Source organism: Micrasema longulum, unplaced genomic scaffold (genome assembly GCF_059751315.1).
Source record: "Micrasema longulum isolate JH-2025_06_02 unplaced genomic scaffold, ASM5975131v1 h1tg002788l, whole genome shotgun sequence".
Classification (NCBI taxonomy): Eukaryota; Metazoa; Arthropoda; class Insecta; order Trichoptera; family Brachycentridae; genus Micrasema; species Micrasema longulum.
Genome location: NW_028279914.1, coordinates 160,092 through 174,480, shown reverse-complemented (window position 1 = coordinate 174,480; position 14,389 = coordinate 160,092). Strand labels below are relative to the sequence as shown.

At 32.7% G+C, this 14,389-nt stretch overlaps 1 protein-coding gene across 1 annotated transcript in view; it reads left to right on the top strand.

The window, feature by feature from the left end:
- Window positions 1-13,896, top strand: part of LOC148271571 (putative gustatory receptor 28b) — a 43,787-nt gene extending 29,891 nt beyond the window's left edge. The window contains exons 2-4 of the mRNA XM_088241224.1: window positions 10,583-10,651; window positions 12,626-12,715; window positions 13,767-13,896. Of these exons, the coding sequence (XP_088097350.1) occupies window positions 10,616-10,651; window positions 12,626-12,715; window positions 13,767-13,814 (174 nt within the window). The 5' untranslated portion in view covers window positions 10,583-10,615 and the 3' untranslated portion in view covers window positions 13,815-13,896. The remainder of the gene's footprint in view (window positions 1-10,582; window positions 10,652-12,625; window positions 12,716-13,766) is intronic.
- The last annotated feature ends 493 nt before the right edge of the window (window positions 13,897-14,389 follow it).

Genomic DNA, 14,389 nt, shown 5'->3' with positions numbered 1-14,389 from the left:
TCGTTCATATCAAAAATTGTATAGTTTTTACTAGATATTATTTGTTAAAACTAATAACAAAGTATTGATCAAATTCCATAGTATGGTTTTGTTTTTATTTATTACATTTACGGCTAAATCTAATGGCATTACTTATATAAAGAAACGTACATATAAGAAACTGAACAAACAGGACTAAAATACATATATTAAATACAAAGAAGTGCAGTAAAATGTATTCAGTATATTAAAAAATCACGATCAAAATATTTGACTTCGAGCTGTCATGCCGATTCTTTATCATATACAGTGTTAGTGGCGATGAGATCTACAAAAATCAGGAAGATCTATCTGAAAGAATTCAAAATTGTGTGAATAATTTCCTTATGTACACATTCTGAACATTGGGGCATAAAAACTAAAGTTGCTCTTGGAAGATTTTGAAAGAAAGTAAATTTTGACTTCTTGTGACACGGTTAGAATCATAAAAAAAGGTTGATTGCAACAAAGTTGGGACATATACAGATCCATATGCGTTCTACGTTTCTCTAATGATGACAAATGACTATTTTATTTATTTACGGTCGGTCAATATTAAGAAATATTTAAAACTTACCAAAGAAGTATGATTGATGCATTGACGATTAATTTCCAACTAACTATAAAATGAACTAGTTACCTTCTTTTTGTTGATATTCCTGTTTTTTTCAGATCATTGGCGCAATAACAACATATATGGTTATTTTATATCAAATTTAGTTTGATTAATAAAGAAATACAAATAAACGACTTGTTTGATTGTAACAATGTTTGAGTATGTCCAAATACTTGCAGACTGGCTGGATTTCCTCCCTAAGGAACAAAACAAAAACTGGAAAACATTGTTAAGAAGGGAATATGGTAGTCTAGGTATTTACAGGGCTTATGACCTGTCATTGTCACGGAATGGTGAATTTGACGCCATGTGTAAAGTGGCAACTTAAACCAGCCAATGACAGATCATAAGCCCTGTAAATGCCTAGACTATCATATTCCCTTCTCAATACTGTTTTCCCTCTCGTTGTAATAAGTTAAAATTTTTGTTTGATTGTGTTAGTTGAATGCGGTCCAACAAAAAATGAATTTAAAAGCATTGACGTATAATAAATGAACACATTCTAAAATTACAACTAAGATTATAGCAAATATTGCGTTGCCCCCAAAAATTAAAAAACAAAAAAATAACAGATCGCGATGTTAGAAAGATATATACATTTTTACAAAATTATTTTTTATTCTACCATAAAAACGACACTAGCCAGCAGTTGTCAAAATATTTAATAAACTGCTTAAAAATTTGACTAATTAAGTATCTGCGTATTTCATTCATTATGTAGTATTTACGAATGAAATAATATCTGTTTTGTTTATCAAAATTGCAGTGTAACAATTTTTTTGTCACACACTAGGGTATATTTTTGCATACAATGAAAGCACCCACTCCTTTCCCAAACCTTTTTAAAAAGACTTGTGTTTTTCTTCAGTTTTGCATATTCGCTATCAATTTTTTTAAAACTATTTAAGCGAAAATATAATATTTTTTTACAATCAAATCACGAAAATAACAAAACAAACTTAAAAAGCTTTCATTGTATCCTTCACTGCAGTATTGTCAATTTCTGATCGATCAAATACACATGGTCAGTACAATCACCTGTTTCTCATTTCCCAGAATGACAGTGAAGGAATACATTGTAAGTTCCAAATTATGACCGTGGCCGCATGCTCCAGACTCCACTTTGGAAAGGAAGAAAAACGTAGCAATACAATCAACGACACTAAACCCAAATACGTATAGTAAAAATTCAAAAAATTTGCCCTACACAACATGTATTGAAGCAACAGAAAAAAAACAATACGTATACTAAACCACATAATAAATCCTATCTAAGACAAAATCCTAACACAAATCCTTACACGATCCTTATCGAACTCGGCAAAATTACTTCTCGTCAAAACTTTCCCGGCACTTTCTCTTCAATCCGTGCCTCATGCCTGAGGATGGTGATTACGCCTGACTCCAGGCATGGCTCGTCTATGGACAGTCTCCCTCCATCTGGAACGGTCTTATCCTCTTCTATAGGCATTTGTCAGTGATGATTCTGATATCTCAGTGACTGTGCCGCTCCATCTTGTCAGTTGACGTTCATGCGACCTTGTCCCTTCGACACATCCCAAGAGAATAGTTTTCTCCAAACTATCAGAATCTCCCCTAGAAATATGCCCAAAGAACTGCAGAATTCTTTTCTCGCACATGGATATCAGTCTTTCTCCTATGTCCCGGCGCTTACCCTCCTTTTAATATCTTTCTCAGTCATTCCATCCCTAGTAAACATACTTCACTTCTTCTTCACGTGTCTTGTCGGGCCTCTCCGACGTTTACAATCACTTGGCAAAAAGCTTCCCTATCCTGAGCAGTGCAAAATAGTTCCTCCGCAGTTCTAATCCTGGTCCACGCTCGGATGTTTCGAAGCCAGGAAAGCTGTTTTCTTGCGACCACTCTAAGTCCCTCGATCTTCCCCTTCATGACAAGCTGACATACTTCCCAGAATACAAATTCTTTTACTTGTTGTAGTATAACTCCATTCACAGTGATTTCTCATTTAGTCTTACTTTCATTTCTTTGAAAAACCATCACATTCGATTTGTCGACATTCATCAGCAAATCGCTTCCCTCGCATACATCGTAGACCTTTGTTACCAAGAACTGAATATTTTTTTGTTATAATAATAATAATAATTATGGATAACTTATACAGCGCCATTTTCGTTGTATAATACCTCAAGGGCGCTTTACAAAGTGATTATATAAAGATATAAATTTAATTTTAACTTTTTAATTAAAGAAAAATAATGTACTATGTCACCACATGCTAAGAATTTAATCAAATGATTTAGAGAACAAGTGGGTTTTAAGATTCTTCCGAAACATCACTTCACTCTCACAGTTTCGGACTTCTGCTAGGAGAGCATTCTATGCCGTAGGGCCTGCGACCGCAAATGCACGTTCGCCGAATTTAGTGCGCTGTTTGCGTAGAGGTATAATAATTTTTCCTTTCGACGTCGATGTAGCTGATCTAAGCGTGAGACGTCTGTCAGCTAGTTTATCTGGAATGCAGAGTTCCCTTAGATATTCTGGAGCAGAGTTGTGCAGTGATTTATACATTCAGCGGCCTCCGTGGTGTACTGGTTAAGACGCTTGACTCACGCACGGAAGGTTCCGGGTTCGATTCCCGGTGAGAACACAAAAATTGAAATTTGATTTTTCTCAAGCCTGGTTGTTCTGTAATGTAATTCACCACTGTAATTGGGCCTCCTGGCTTGTTGTGGTGCAAAAAAAAATGAAATGAAATAAGCCAACAGAGTTTGTATTCCACCCTCTGTGGAAAACATAGCCAGTGCAATTCCCGAAGTAGTGGAGTGATATGACTGAACTAAGAGATTCCAAAAATAAGTCTCGCTGCGGCATTCAATACAGACTGTACGCGAGTTATTTAATTCATTGGTAGACCTGCGTAGAGTTGTTTGCAAGAAGCACGGTATCATCAGCATACAAACATTAAAGGTTACAAAATAAGGGGGAAAAAAATATTTAGGCATTAATTAGAAACTTATTTTGCCTGATTCTACTTCCTATCTGTACATAAAAAAATTATTAGTTTTGTAATTACTGATTTATTTTTTACCTTCTTTAAAAACCTTACAGCAGTATTTTTTTTTCTCTTTTGGCACAAGTCCAGGCAAAGCTTAAAAAAATGTTTTTTGATGTAATATTGGGAATCAAAATGGCGATGCTACTTCCACAGTTGGCTGTCAAACCAACTGCTAACGGCACCTGATGGGTTTTTTAATTAATTAATATAATTTAATGAATTCAACTAAAATTATTATTTCAGCATAGTAAGCTATCAAACAATCAGTCATTAATTGACTGAACACTCAATTTATTTTATAATATAACTTTTATGTGTAATGCAGTTAAAAATACTTTTATTTCGATCTACCAGTTCGAAGGAAAGCGGAAGATACAAACGAATGTTAAAAACGGCTTCATTTGATCAATATATAGCTGGGCAAAGATATTTAAAGAATTGTAAAAAATGCCAAGAGCAATGTTTAGTGGTTTATCTCCTGTCATGTCTTTAGCGTTTTTCACGGGTGTTATGCCTTTAAGGTTTTATGTAGTTATGAAAAAACATAAAACGCGTTTGAGTTTACCTTTTCTCATTGTATCTGTCATCAGCGCCCTGGCTTACAGTATTTGTATCTGGGCCATGTTTTATTACGATCTTTTTTCTTTTACTGGAATACTTGTACCTAAAGTTTTCATTTTCATAGAATGGTGTACTCTGGGTGTAGGATTCACAACATATAGTCTAACGTTGCCTTTGATGTTGTTGAATATTGACAAATTAGCTAGTTATTTCGACAATCTCTTAGAAATAGATGACATATTAAAATGTTTAAATCTTGACCGAGAAAACCAGAAAATAGAAAAGAAATTTCGTGTTATAGTCATTGTAGAATTTATTTTTAATTTGATTTACACGTCTTTTATAATTTGTTCAAGCAATTATTTAAGCGATAAGAATCGCCAGCCTTTAGTAATAGTAGTCCTTATTCCATTTATCCAAACGTCAGTTTGTAAGTTTATTTATTCGTCTTTTGTATACCATATGTTGTTAAATCTTCGTGGTATTAACAATGTTTTGATATCAATTTTTAATAAAAAGCTTTCTCAACGAGCGCGTAACTTCAAAATAGTAGAAACACGAGAAGCCCGAAACGGAAATGAGAATTTAATTGAAAAGTTGGAGCTGTTTTGGAAAGCTTACGCTAAAATCTGCGAGAGCAACTTTAATTTGAATGAATATTTTTGTAAAACCATATGTTTAGCTATATTTTTCTCTTTCATAAACTGTTTATTCAACATTTTTTATGTTGTGAAATTCTTTACGATTATTTTCCAAGGAAGAAGAATTTCGTATACTTTAATTATAAGTAGAGGTTTGGCAATTATTGGGAATATGCTTAATTTGTTTTTAATGATTAACTTCTGCAGTATTTGCGAACAAGAGGTAAGAACTTTTTAAAATAATTTAATTAAACCAATTTTTGTACTACAAGTACCGGGGAACGGGATGGCTTCGGAAATGGCAGGGGAAGTCGGACAATGGCACATCGTTTCGCTTCAAGGTAATCTGTAGGGAGGGGGTAGCGCGAATCACAGTCCTCTTGCGTCAGTATGCTCGCAACGGCTTGTCGCTACGCGGCGCGGGTATGTTTTGTTTTTGTTGTGTTGTGTTGTGATTCATTATAATAATAGAGTTACTAATGTGTCACTGCCAATCTTGAATTTTCATAAAGTATTCAACAAACTCGTGTCCAGATCAGTACAATATAATTATAATTTGTTTGATTGATTGGTTTGATGTAGAGACTTTTATTCGTTATATTAATATAAAATAAATTAAGAAATGTTGTATTTTGTGAGGTGAAGTAGACATGCCGCGAATATACAAACGGAAGGTTGTAGGACGACTATATTAGAAATATGATTCACAAAATATGGATAAAACTATTTTGAAAGTACGGGACAAAGTGTTATATATTTGGGATGCAGCTGTCAAGTTTTCACTGCCAAAAGTACTTAGATTTATGTAATTAAAATGTTTTTAATATTTTTTTTCAATTAAATAAACCAGCGCGTATTATTTTCAACCCCAAATGTGGTTCGCACAACATCATTTTAACAAAAATCGAATATTTGATCATTTAGTGTGTGTTGTCTTCGCAACTTCTCTAAGTAAACAGGGAGAATTTCATAGTCGTCCAAGTCATTACACTTAGTAGTGGCGACTCCGGACACTTTTCGAAAACCAGCAAATAAAATAATAACATAAATATGATATTAGTAATATGCTTCACATGTACTTAAACAATTGACTTGTTCAAATTATTTGGTAAACTTAAAAAATATACGAACAAGTGTCCGGAGCCACCTCGTTCCCCGGTACCGTAAAAAATACTTAGATTTTACGATATATATTATGAAATACCTGCAGCAAAATAGGTTCTTACCTTAGAGTAATAATGCGTAACCTAGAGAGAAGCCTTAACACTGTGTTTCATAGAACGCAAGCGATGTTGGTTTGTTGGCTAGTAACCAATTGGTGGCTGTTTATTTGACATTATAAACATAACGGTTCGATCGGATGCTTTTGTAGCTGTGCTTGGCTTTGTTTGTAAATAACTTGGATATTTACGTAATAATAAATAAAAATCGATAGTGGTGAATTGCAGTATGTTTGGTTGCAGCAGTAGAAGCGTCAATGGTGTTAAAGGAGTCAGTTTTCACAGGTAATAGATTCCAAATATTTTTCCATGATTTACATTGATTTTTGGCATTTATTGTCCCGATACGTGTATTATGTTGCTTAAAAACTTTCTTTATATGAACATAATTACTTCAGATTCTATTTTTACTCAATTTAGGAGATAAATTTGTGAAGTATGTTTACTGTTGATAATGACCGTTGATTACGGGAAATATGTCGGGACACTAGGCATCCATATAAAGTTTGAGTTTTTATCGGGTAGAGGTCGATCAAAATTTTACTCAAAAATAGCAACGGTAACCTTGAAATTGCATCTTAAATGACGTGTTTAAATTTCAGATCGCTACGACTCGCCCTTTTGGAGATGTGACGGACAAACAAACAAACTGGACACAGGATTTTGGTTCCATGGAGTTGGGATTTATGTTTCAATAAATGACCCATAATTATATTGTGAATAAAATAAATAAATAAATAAAAAAATAAACACACACATTTTCAGTTTTATAAAATAAATGTAGGCAAATTATATAAAAAAGATTGGAATAACCTTGCAATGATAAATCCACCGGTACATATTTCAAAGAAATAACTATGCAAATTAATATTCATTTGGCAATTTTTGACCTGAGTACGGCTCATTGTTTTGCTGCGAATTGTAGCTAATTTAATACCCAATAGTCAGAGAATGGTTTTCCTACGTTTGGGCTCCTCTCTAGGTTACGCATTATTACTCTGACGTTCTAACACTCTTAAAGAACAATATTTTGAGTTTATCGAAATGGTTTTAGACAATGTCGAAGATCAACATATGATTGGGGGGAGGGGGGGATCGGAAGATTTTTTTAACAAAATCGGTAGGTTTGACAACGCTGTTTGTATGTAAAACTTGCATATTCGTACTGTGTTGCATTATTTTTTTTAAATACGTATATTGCAAAAAAGCATCGCTATCATTTGCGACTGAAGTAAAAACAGGAACAGTTTTTGCTCTCCTCAGGGGCCTTATGCCGGACTCATTCGTCTTTAGAATCGTATGCGACTTTTGTAATTCGACGAGTGACCGCATTTTTGAACCACTCATATAAATGCAGTCGATTGAAAACCAATCGACTTCATCTCGAGTGCCACAAAGTACTCGACATTGACAATCGAATGCGACACCGCAACTTCAGCTGTCAAACTTTCTTTTTGTAAAACGCTCGGCATTCATGTTTGAATGACAAGTATGTATTTTTGTTGTATTTTCAAATTTACAACACTGATCAATGTTACGATGATGACGTTTCAACAAATGTGCAATCAATATAACTGTACTTGTTTATAATCCATTATCAAATGAAGTAACACTAGAAACATGATTTCAAGATTATTTTATCACTCGTCAATGTCAAAATACCTATGTATTTGAGATATTTTTATATCGGGTTGTGGTCCTGTGGCTAGTTTTTTATTTATTGACACTTTATATACATATACAATAAATATACATATAAGGGCGGGCATATTGCCTTAAGGCAATTTCTTCCTACCTACCCAAACCGTTCAGTTTCAGAAAATTATAAATATATGGACATATTGAATCTTACAATTTTATACAAAAATTAAAAGCAAAGATTAACAAAAATAAATAAATGTATAAAAAAAAAATAACACTTTACTATGAAGAGAGGAGAGGGGATGGGAAGGATAGAAGAAGGATAAAGGAACAATTTAAATATTTAGATAGTGACATTTCAATCTTGACTTAAATGTAAATAAAGAAGGGGCGTCTCTAACATTAGTGGGTAGATTATTCCACAATCGAGCGGCTACTACTGTGAAAGAGGAGGCAAAAAAATTAGAGCGATGACGGGGTATTAAAAGAGTTCTCTCGTTACTAGAACGAAGAGATATCTCGGACTCATGGACCAAAGGTCTGTGGTCCGAATCCCACTCTACTCCAACTCGATTCTCATTTGCTAATAGTGAGTTATTTACAACTCGTTGAAAATGGCCCTCAAAATTCAATATTTGGGTAAATTATAAGAACGCAAATATTTCATTTAAAAAAAAAAATGTACATATATATATTTGGCATGTTTTTAAAATTCATTAAAGAAACATGAAATATTTATTATTACCATGTAGATGTGTTATGTCAAAGACAAATAATAATTATAAATGTTGCAGTGTCTCAGTAAAACATTTTCTTTAACTTCTTTCATAATATTCCATTTACAAAATATTCAACGGAAGAAGTCTGACAAGAAATAAAAAATAAATGTTAACGTGTGGCAGGAGAGGCACAGATAAATACGGATTTGTTAGTTTGGCCACGTCCTAATTCGTCTTTGTAATTAAACTGTCTTATGTCGGAGGGTTTTCAAGAATAGCATTATGAAAAAACAATCGAGATGTCTAATCGAATATTGTCGAGTGGGTGACAAAATGTCACATATTTCCAGCTTCAGGCTCCTGGAGACTTTTTCTGCCACAATTTCGTTTCGTAAGTACTGGTGGTTTAACTAAAGCTTGCGCGTTTAGAAAACTCACACTAACGCATTTAAAATCTATAGGATGTTGACTAAAAAATTGTTGTTTTAAATTTTAACCAAATGCGCTATCTTTTTTTAAATTCGATGTGATTAGAGGTTTGTGTACATGAAAATAAAAGTACAATGGGTAAAGAAAATGTAATATTAATTTACTAAATTACTTTGTTTAATTTTTTCATATTTTTCAAAAAATTTTTTTAGATGTTGCATTTTACTAATTATAGTCCTTTCAAGAACAAGGGGCAATTTAATTTTTTTTTTTTTAAGTTTTTTTTTTGTCAATTACTCTAGAACAAGAATGCAAAGTAGATTGTTTTAAGTATATAAGTAACAAAATTTATTGTTTCTCAATAAGTGTATATGCATATTTTTTTCGATATAATTTGTACTGTGCATTTTAATAACACTCTTTTAATTATTATTATGATGAAGACAAAATTTTTAATAAAAAACATGCTTGTTTAAAAATAAATACTCGTAAATATATGTCATTTCCTAAGTATTTGTTTTTTTCGCTCTTATCAAGAGGAGATTTTTAAAAACAGTATTCTATACATCAAAAATGTTTTGTGTAAGTTTTGCGAAAGCACTATCACTACATAATCGACCTATTCATGATTTGATTTAATAAAAATACTTACATATTTATAAACCAGTGTTTTTAATCCATAACTTAATACTCGTACATATTATTATATTTTTACTATTAAGAATCGCAGCGAAATTCAGACGAACGCCGAAACATCCTGTGTACATTGTATAATCATATCATTAGCAACTAATAAAGCAATAGTTTTATATGTCACGCTCGTAAGCGCGTCTGAGCGGGTGAGACAGACATTTTTTTTAATAATGCGTATGCCGTGTGATGTCATACCATGGGTATATTCACGGATACCACGCAATGCGTATGTGTAAGTATAGCGCACGCGCCAGCTTACAAAAATCCACCAGTACATTCCTTTGTCATACATCCAACTCACTCTAACGCAATCAAAAGTGTATTTCAATCTCGTTCCCTCTGATACGATACGCATGACTTTACGAACGAATTAGTTACAGGATAAGGCCACTGAACAAAAGCATGTTTGGGACGAGTTAGGCTGACAACAGAGATGGAAAACATATTGTATCGGGTTGTGGTACCGTGGATAGTATTGTAGACTAGCGGATCCGAGGTCCGAGGTTCAAACCCACTCTTGTTGTCGTGAGTTATTTTCAACGAGTTAAAAATAGCCCGAAATTTTTTAATGTTTGCATAAATCATTACCTAAATAAAAAACGGAAATATGGGAGTCATTGGAAGAATGTTTAATGTAACACAGTGCGGAAAACGATCACTCAAATTAGCCAATGACATACCATAAGACCTGTAAATACCTAGACTTCCACATTTGCTTCTCTAAATGTTCTCCATCTCTGTTGTGAGTTCATTAATAGTGATTAGCGCGTTCCGGGCTCGATGCCTGGCAGGGCGGATGCGAAATATAGTTAGAAAGGTGGTCCTACATTGCAATATTTAAATGCTCCAGGACTGGCACTTAAAGCGTTAGTTTGATCACCTTACCTCCCATTTAACAACAATTCTTAAGCTCGCTTTCTTGCCTTTTAAGTTAAATGTATATTGTAATTTAAAATCATTTGGCAGTGTGTTTTTATAAATGAATGATTTTGGCTTTCGCTTTTCAGGCTAAAGAGTCTGCGTGTCTCACAAATAGTTTAATGGCTTTTGAAACAGACAATTCTATTCTTTACAAGGTTTGTAGTTTCATACTTTTATGTTATTTTAATCAAAAAGTTTCTTTGAAAAAATAATCATTTAAAAATTAACTAAAGACGTAAAAATAAAACCAAAATAACTGTAAAAATAACGAACAACCTTTAGAAGAAAAACAAAAGCTTATAAATAAAATACACCAATTTACCTATTTAATTTTACTAAATGTTATTAAATACTCTTCTATATAACCACTTACCGACTTATCTATGTCTACTGGTTTCGAGACATCCTTGTCTCTTCGTCAGGACACCAATTAAACCAACATGCAAACCATCATGCAAAACCCACTATACACCTTCACCATAGTTGTTGCACAAAAAATATAAAACCAAAACGACTTTTCCATTTTTTTCACCACAACAGGCCAGAAGGTCCAATTACAGTAGTGAACTACATCACAGAATATCCAGGCTTGATAAAAATTACATTTGATTTCTGTGTTCTCACCGGGAATCGAACCCGGAACCTTTTTTATTTTTTATTTAACTTTTTGTACAAAATATTATTTGTATATTGGCAGGCTTATTGCCAAATGGCAAGTTCTTCCAACCAACCAAACAATAAAAGTTTTATTTTTATAATTCAAGTTACAGAACATATTCAATAGAAAATAAAGATTAAAAAGCTAAAGATATTTAAAAATAGAAATAAATGTATTTGTTTATAAATTACCTTAAATTAAAAATATTACTCAATGGAAAAAAGAAAAAAAGAGGAAAAAGGAAAGGAGGAAAGATTAAAGAAGAGAAAGGAGATGTTTCTTCAGACGTGATTTAAACAGAGATAATGTTGTAACATCTTTGATGGTGGATAGGAGATGATTCCACAGTCGAGCCGCATGGACAGTATATGAATTAGAGAAGAACGAGGAATTGTGGATGGGTATTAAGAGAGTGCCTTGAGTACCAGAACGAAGAGGTAAACCATGAACTGATAAGCGTTGAAATTTTTCACGCAGAGGTATATAGAAGCGTTAGGACTATGAAGTACATTGAATAGAAGAGAGGGAGTAATAGTCTCTCCGCTGTCTAATTTTGAGCCATTTCATTTGCTCAAGATAATCAGAAATGTAGTCATATTTCTTAAGACCAAAAATGTACCTTATGCATGTATTCTGAAGTCGTTCAAGTTTATCGAGTTGCTCACAGCTTAAATCAGTCATGGAAACATCAGCGTAATCTAGAATGGGTAGTAGTAATGCTTGTACAAGGGTGCATTTAGTATTAATGGGTAAGAAGTTTTGCAACTTTCTTAGTGAGTGTAGACTGAAAAATATTTTGCGGCTTAATTCATGGCTTAATTCATGAACCTTCCGTGTGTGAGTCAAGCGTCTTGACCACTACAGCACGGAGGCCGCCAAGTGAAGTTGTATAATGGGTTTTGCATGTTGGTTTGCGTGTTGGTTTAATTGTTGTCCTGATGAAGAGACGGGTACGTCTCGAAAGCGGTAAACATAGAAAAGTTGGTTAGTGGTTATATACAAATATTTAATAACATTTAGTAAAATGTTTGAGTTAATGCTTTAAATATTAATAATATTTTATTTTATTTCTTCAAACATCATGGCGGGATTTTACATTTTGAAAAATATAAATTGATTTTAACCTTCAAACTGGCAAGTGGCAAAGAAACACAAAAATTAAAGTAGAAATTACATTGTATAAATGAAACCCCAAAAACAATAATTCGTCAAACTTAACTATTCAAGGACTAAAAACATAACTTTAACTTCATTAACATTTTCTTGTATACCCACGAACAGGCCATGGGTTTGTGGTATTTTTTGTTTACTATTTTTACTATTAATATGTATTTCATTGCTATGTAATTATGCTTTATTTTTCGAATATTCTGTTCTACCTCTTTTGTATATTGTAAAAAAAACAACAAAAAAAAATAAAAAAAATAAAAAAAATAAAAATAGTATGGTTAATTGTTATTGTTATTTTTAGCTTCATCAAATTTCCACCTACATGCTTCACATCACTCCAAAATTTACTGCAGCTGGATTATTACCAATAAACAGAACTCTTCTATTTTCGGTAAGGACTGACGGGATCAATTCATTTATTATTCTGTAGCAATCGCAATAAAAGTGAACAGCAAAATAACAAAATAACCGCATGTATTCACATTGGAAAAAATAGTGCATCGCTGTACGCGGCCAGACGCCAAACGTTCAAGTGTTAAAGTCAAGAGTTGAGTTCCAGTTTGTCCGTTTGGCGTTTGTTTTGCACTTCGCGAAGTTTCCGTTTCGGAAGTGTGGCAATATCAAAACATAATGATCCCCGAAAGATAAATTCAAGCCCATTGAAATCGCTGAAACGATGAACAATCGTGGTAAGAAGCCTTTATCGTGTCGTTTATTGTTTTTAAAAAAAAAAAAAAAATTGTTTATTTAACCATACATATATTATTTACATAGAAATATAATAACTAAAATACGCTTTAGAAAAATACATCTTAAAATAAGGCTAAGGGCTTAAATCACTAGTACAGTTTATAGTAGGTTCGAGGTCTTGGATAAGCATGGCGAAAACAGAAAGACACATTCTTAAAAAAATAAAAATGCATACTGCAAATTAATAATATTTTCGTAATATCAGCATATGTTAATTTGGTTTTTCTTATATTTTTCTTTTATTTTATTTTTCTTTTCTTTCTTTTTATGGTCATGTCATACCATATATATGTGCTATAAACTTTTTAATAATTAAAAAAAAGGTATAGCCCACGCTCAGACGCTGTAGTCTTTGTGGGCATTTTTTCCAATTTTATCCCATTCGCGAAATTTTATCCCATTCTTCACCCATACTTACCCAAAGAACCTCAAAAAATATGAACACGTGAAATCAAACTTGACGATTCTTTTGTTTATTTGCACAAACATGATTGATTCACATCAAACCATAAAATGACAGAATAATTAATATTTCGTAATAATTAATAATTATTTGTTTCGTTTTTTTTCATTTGTACTTTTTGCCTTATATGTTTTATTTATATTATTAAACGTGGTGTTTATAAAAAGTTATCAACAAATGCAAAAATGTAAAAAAATATTGTTAAAAAAATAATTCTTCTTCTTTTCAGATTATTGGCGCAATAACAACTTACATGGTTATTTTATATCAAATATAATTTGTAATTATAATCAATAAAAAGTACAAAGGGAGGACTGCTAGATTTATTCAAATCTGGCATCACCCCCCCCCCAACCGAGATCCTTTTTTTAACTTTTTCCTCGCTCATGACTGCAATTTTCCCAAGCCAGGCAAAAGTTTATCCAAGGGAGGAGGACGCCAGATATTTTTGTACCCGCAAAGCAGTCTAATATTCAAAAAGGTTAAAAAAACACTGTGTTAGTTAAATGTAGTTAAAAAAAAAGGGTAAATAATTACTCTTCTACTTTCAATCGAAAAACCTACACTACCTATCCTATGTTTTATAATTCAAAGGGTCAGTTAGGTAAACAAATAATATTTTTGTATCCGGAAAAATAAAAAATGCATTGCTAAGTGTGCGCAGACTTGTCTTCTTTTTCAGCATTTTTACCGAGAGTAGCTAAAAAGTTTAAAGCTTTTGTCTCGTACACATACCTGTACTCTTCATTTTCTTGGACACAGTCTATTACTTCGTCTATTGAATTCTGAACTATTTAAATGATATAACAAAATTCTATTAACATATTACAACAGAGATGAAGAACATTTAAG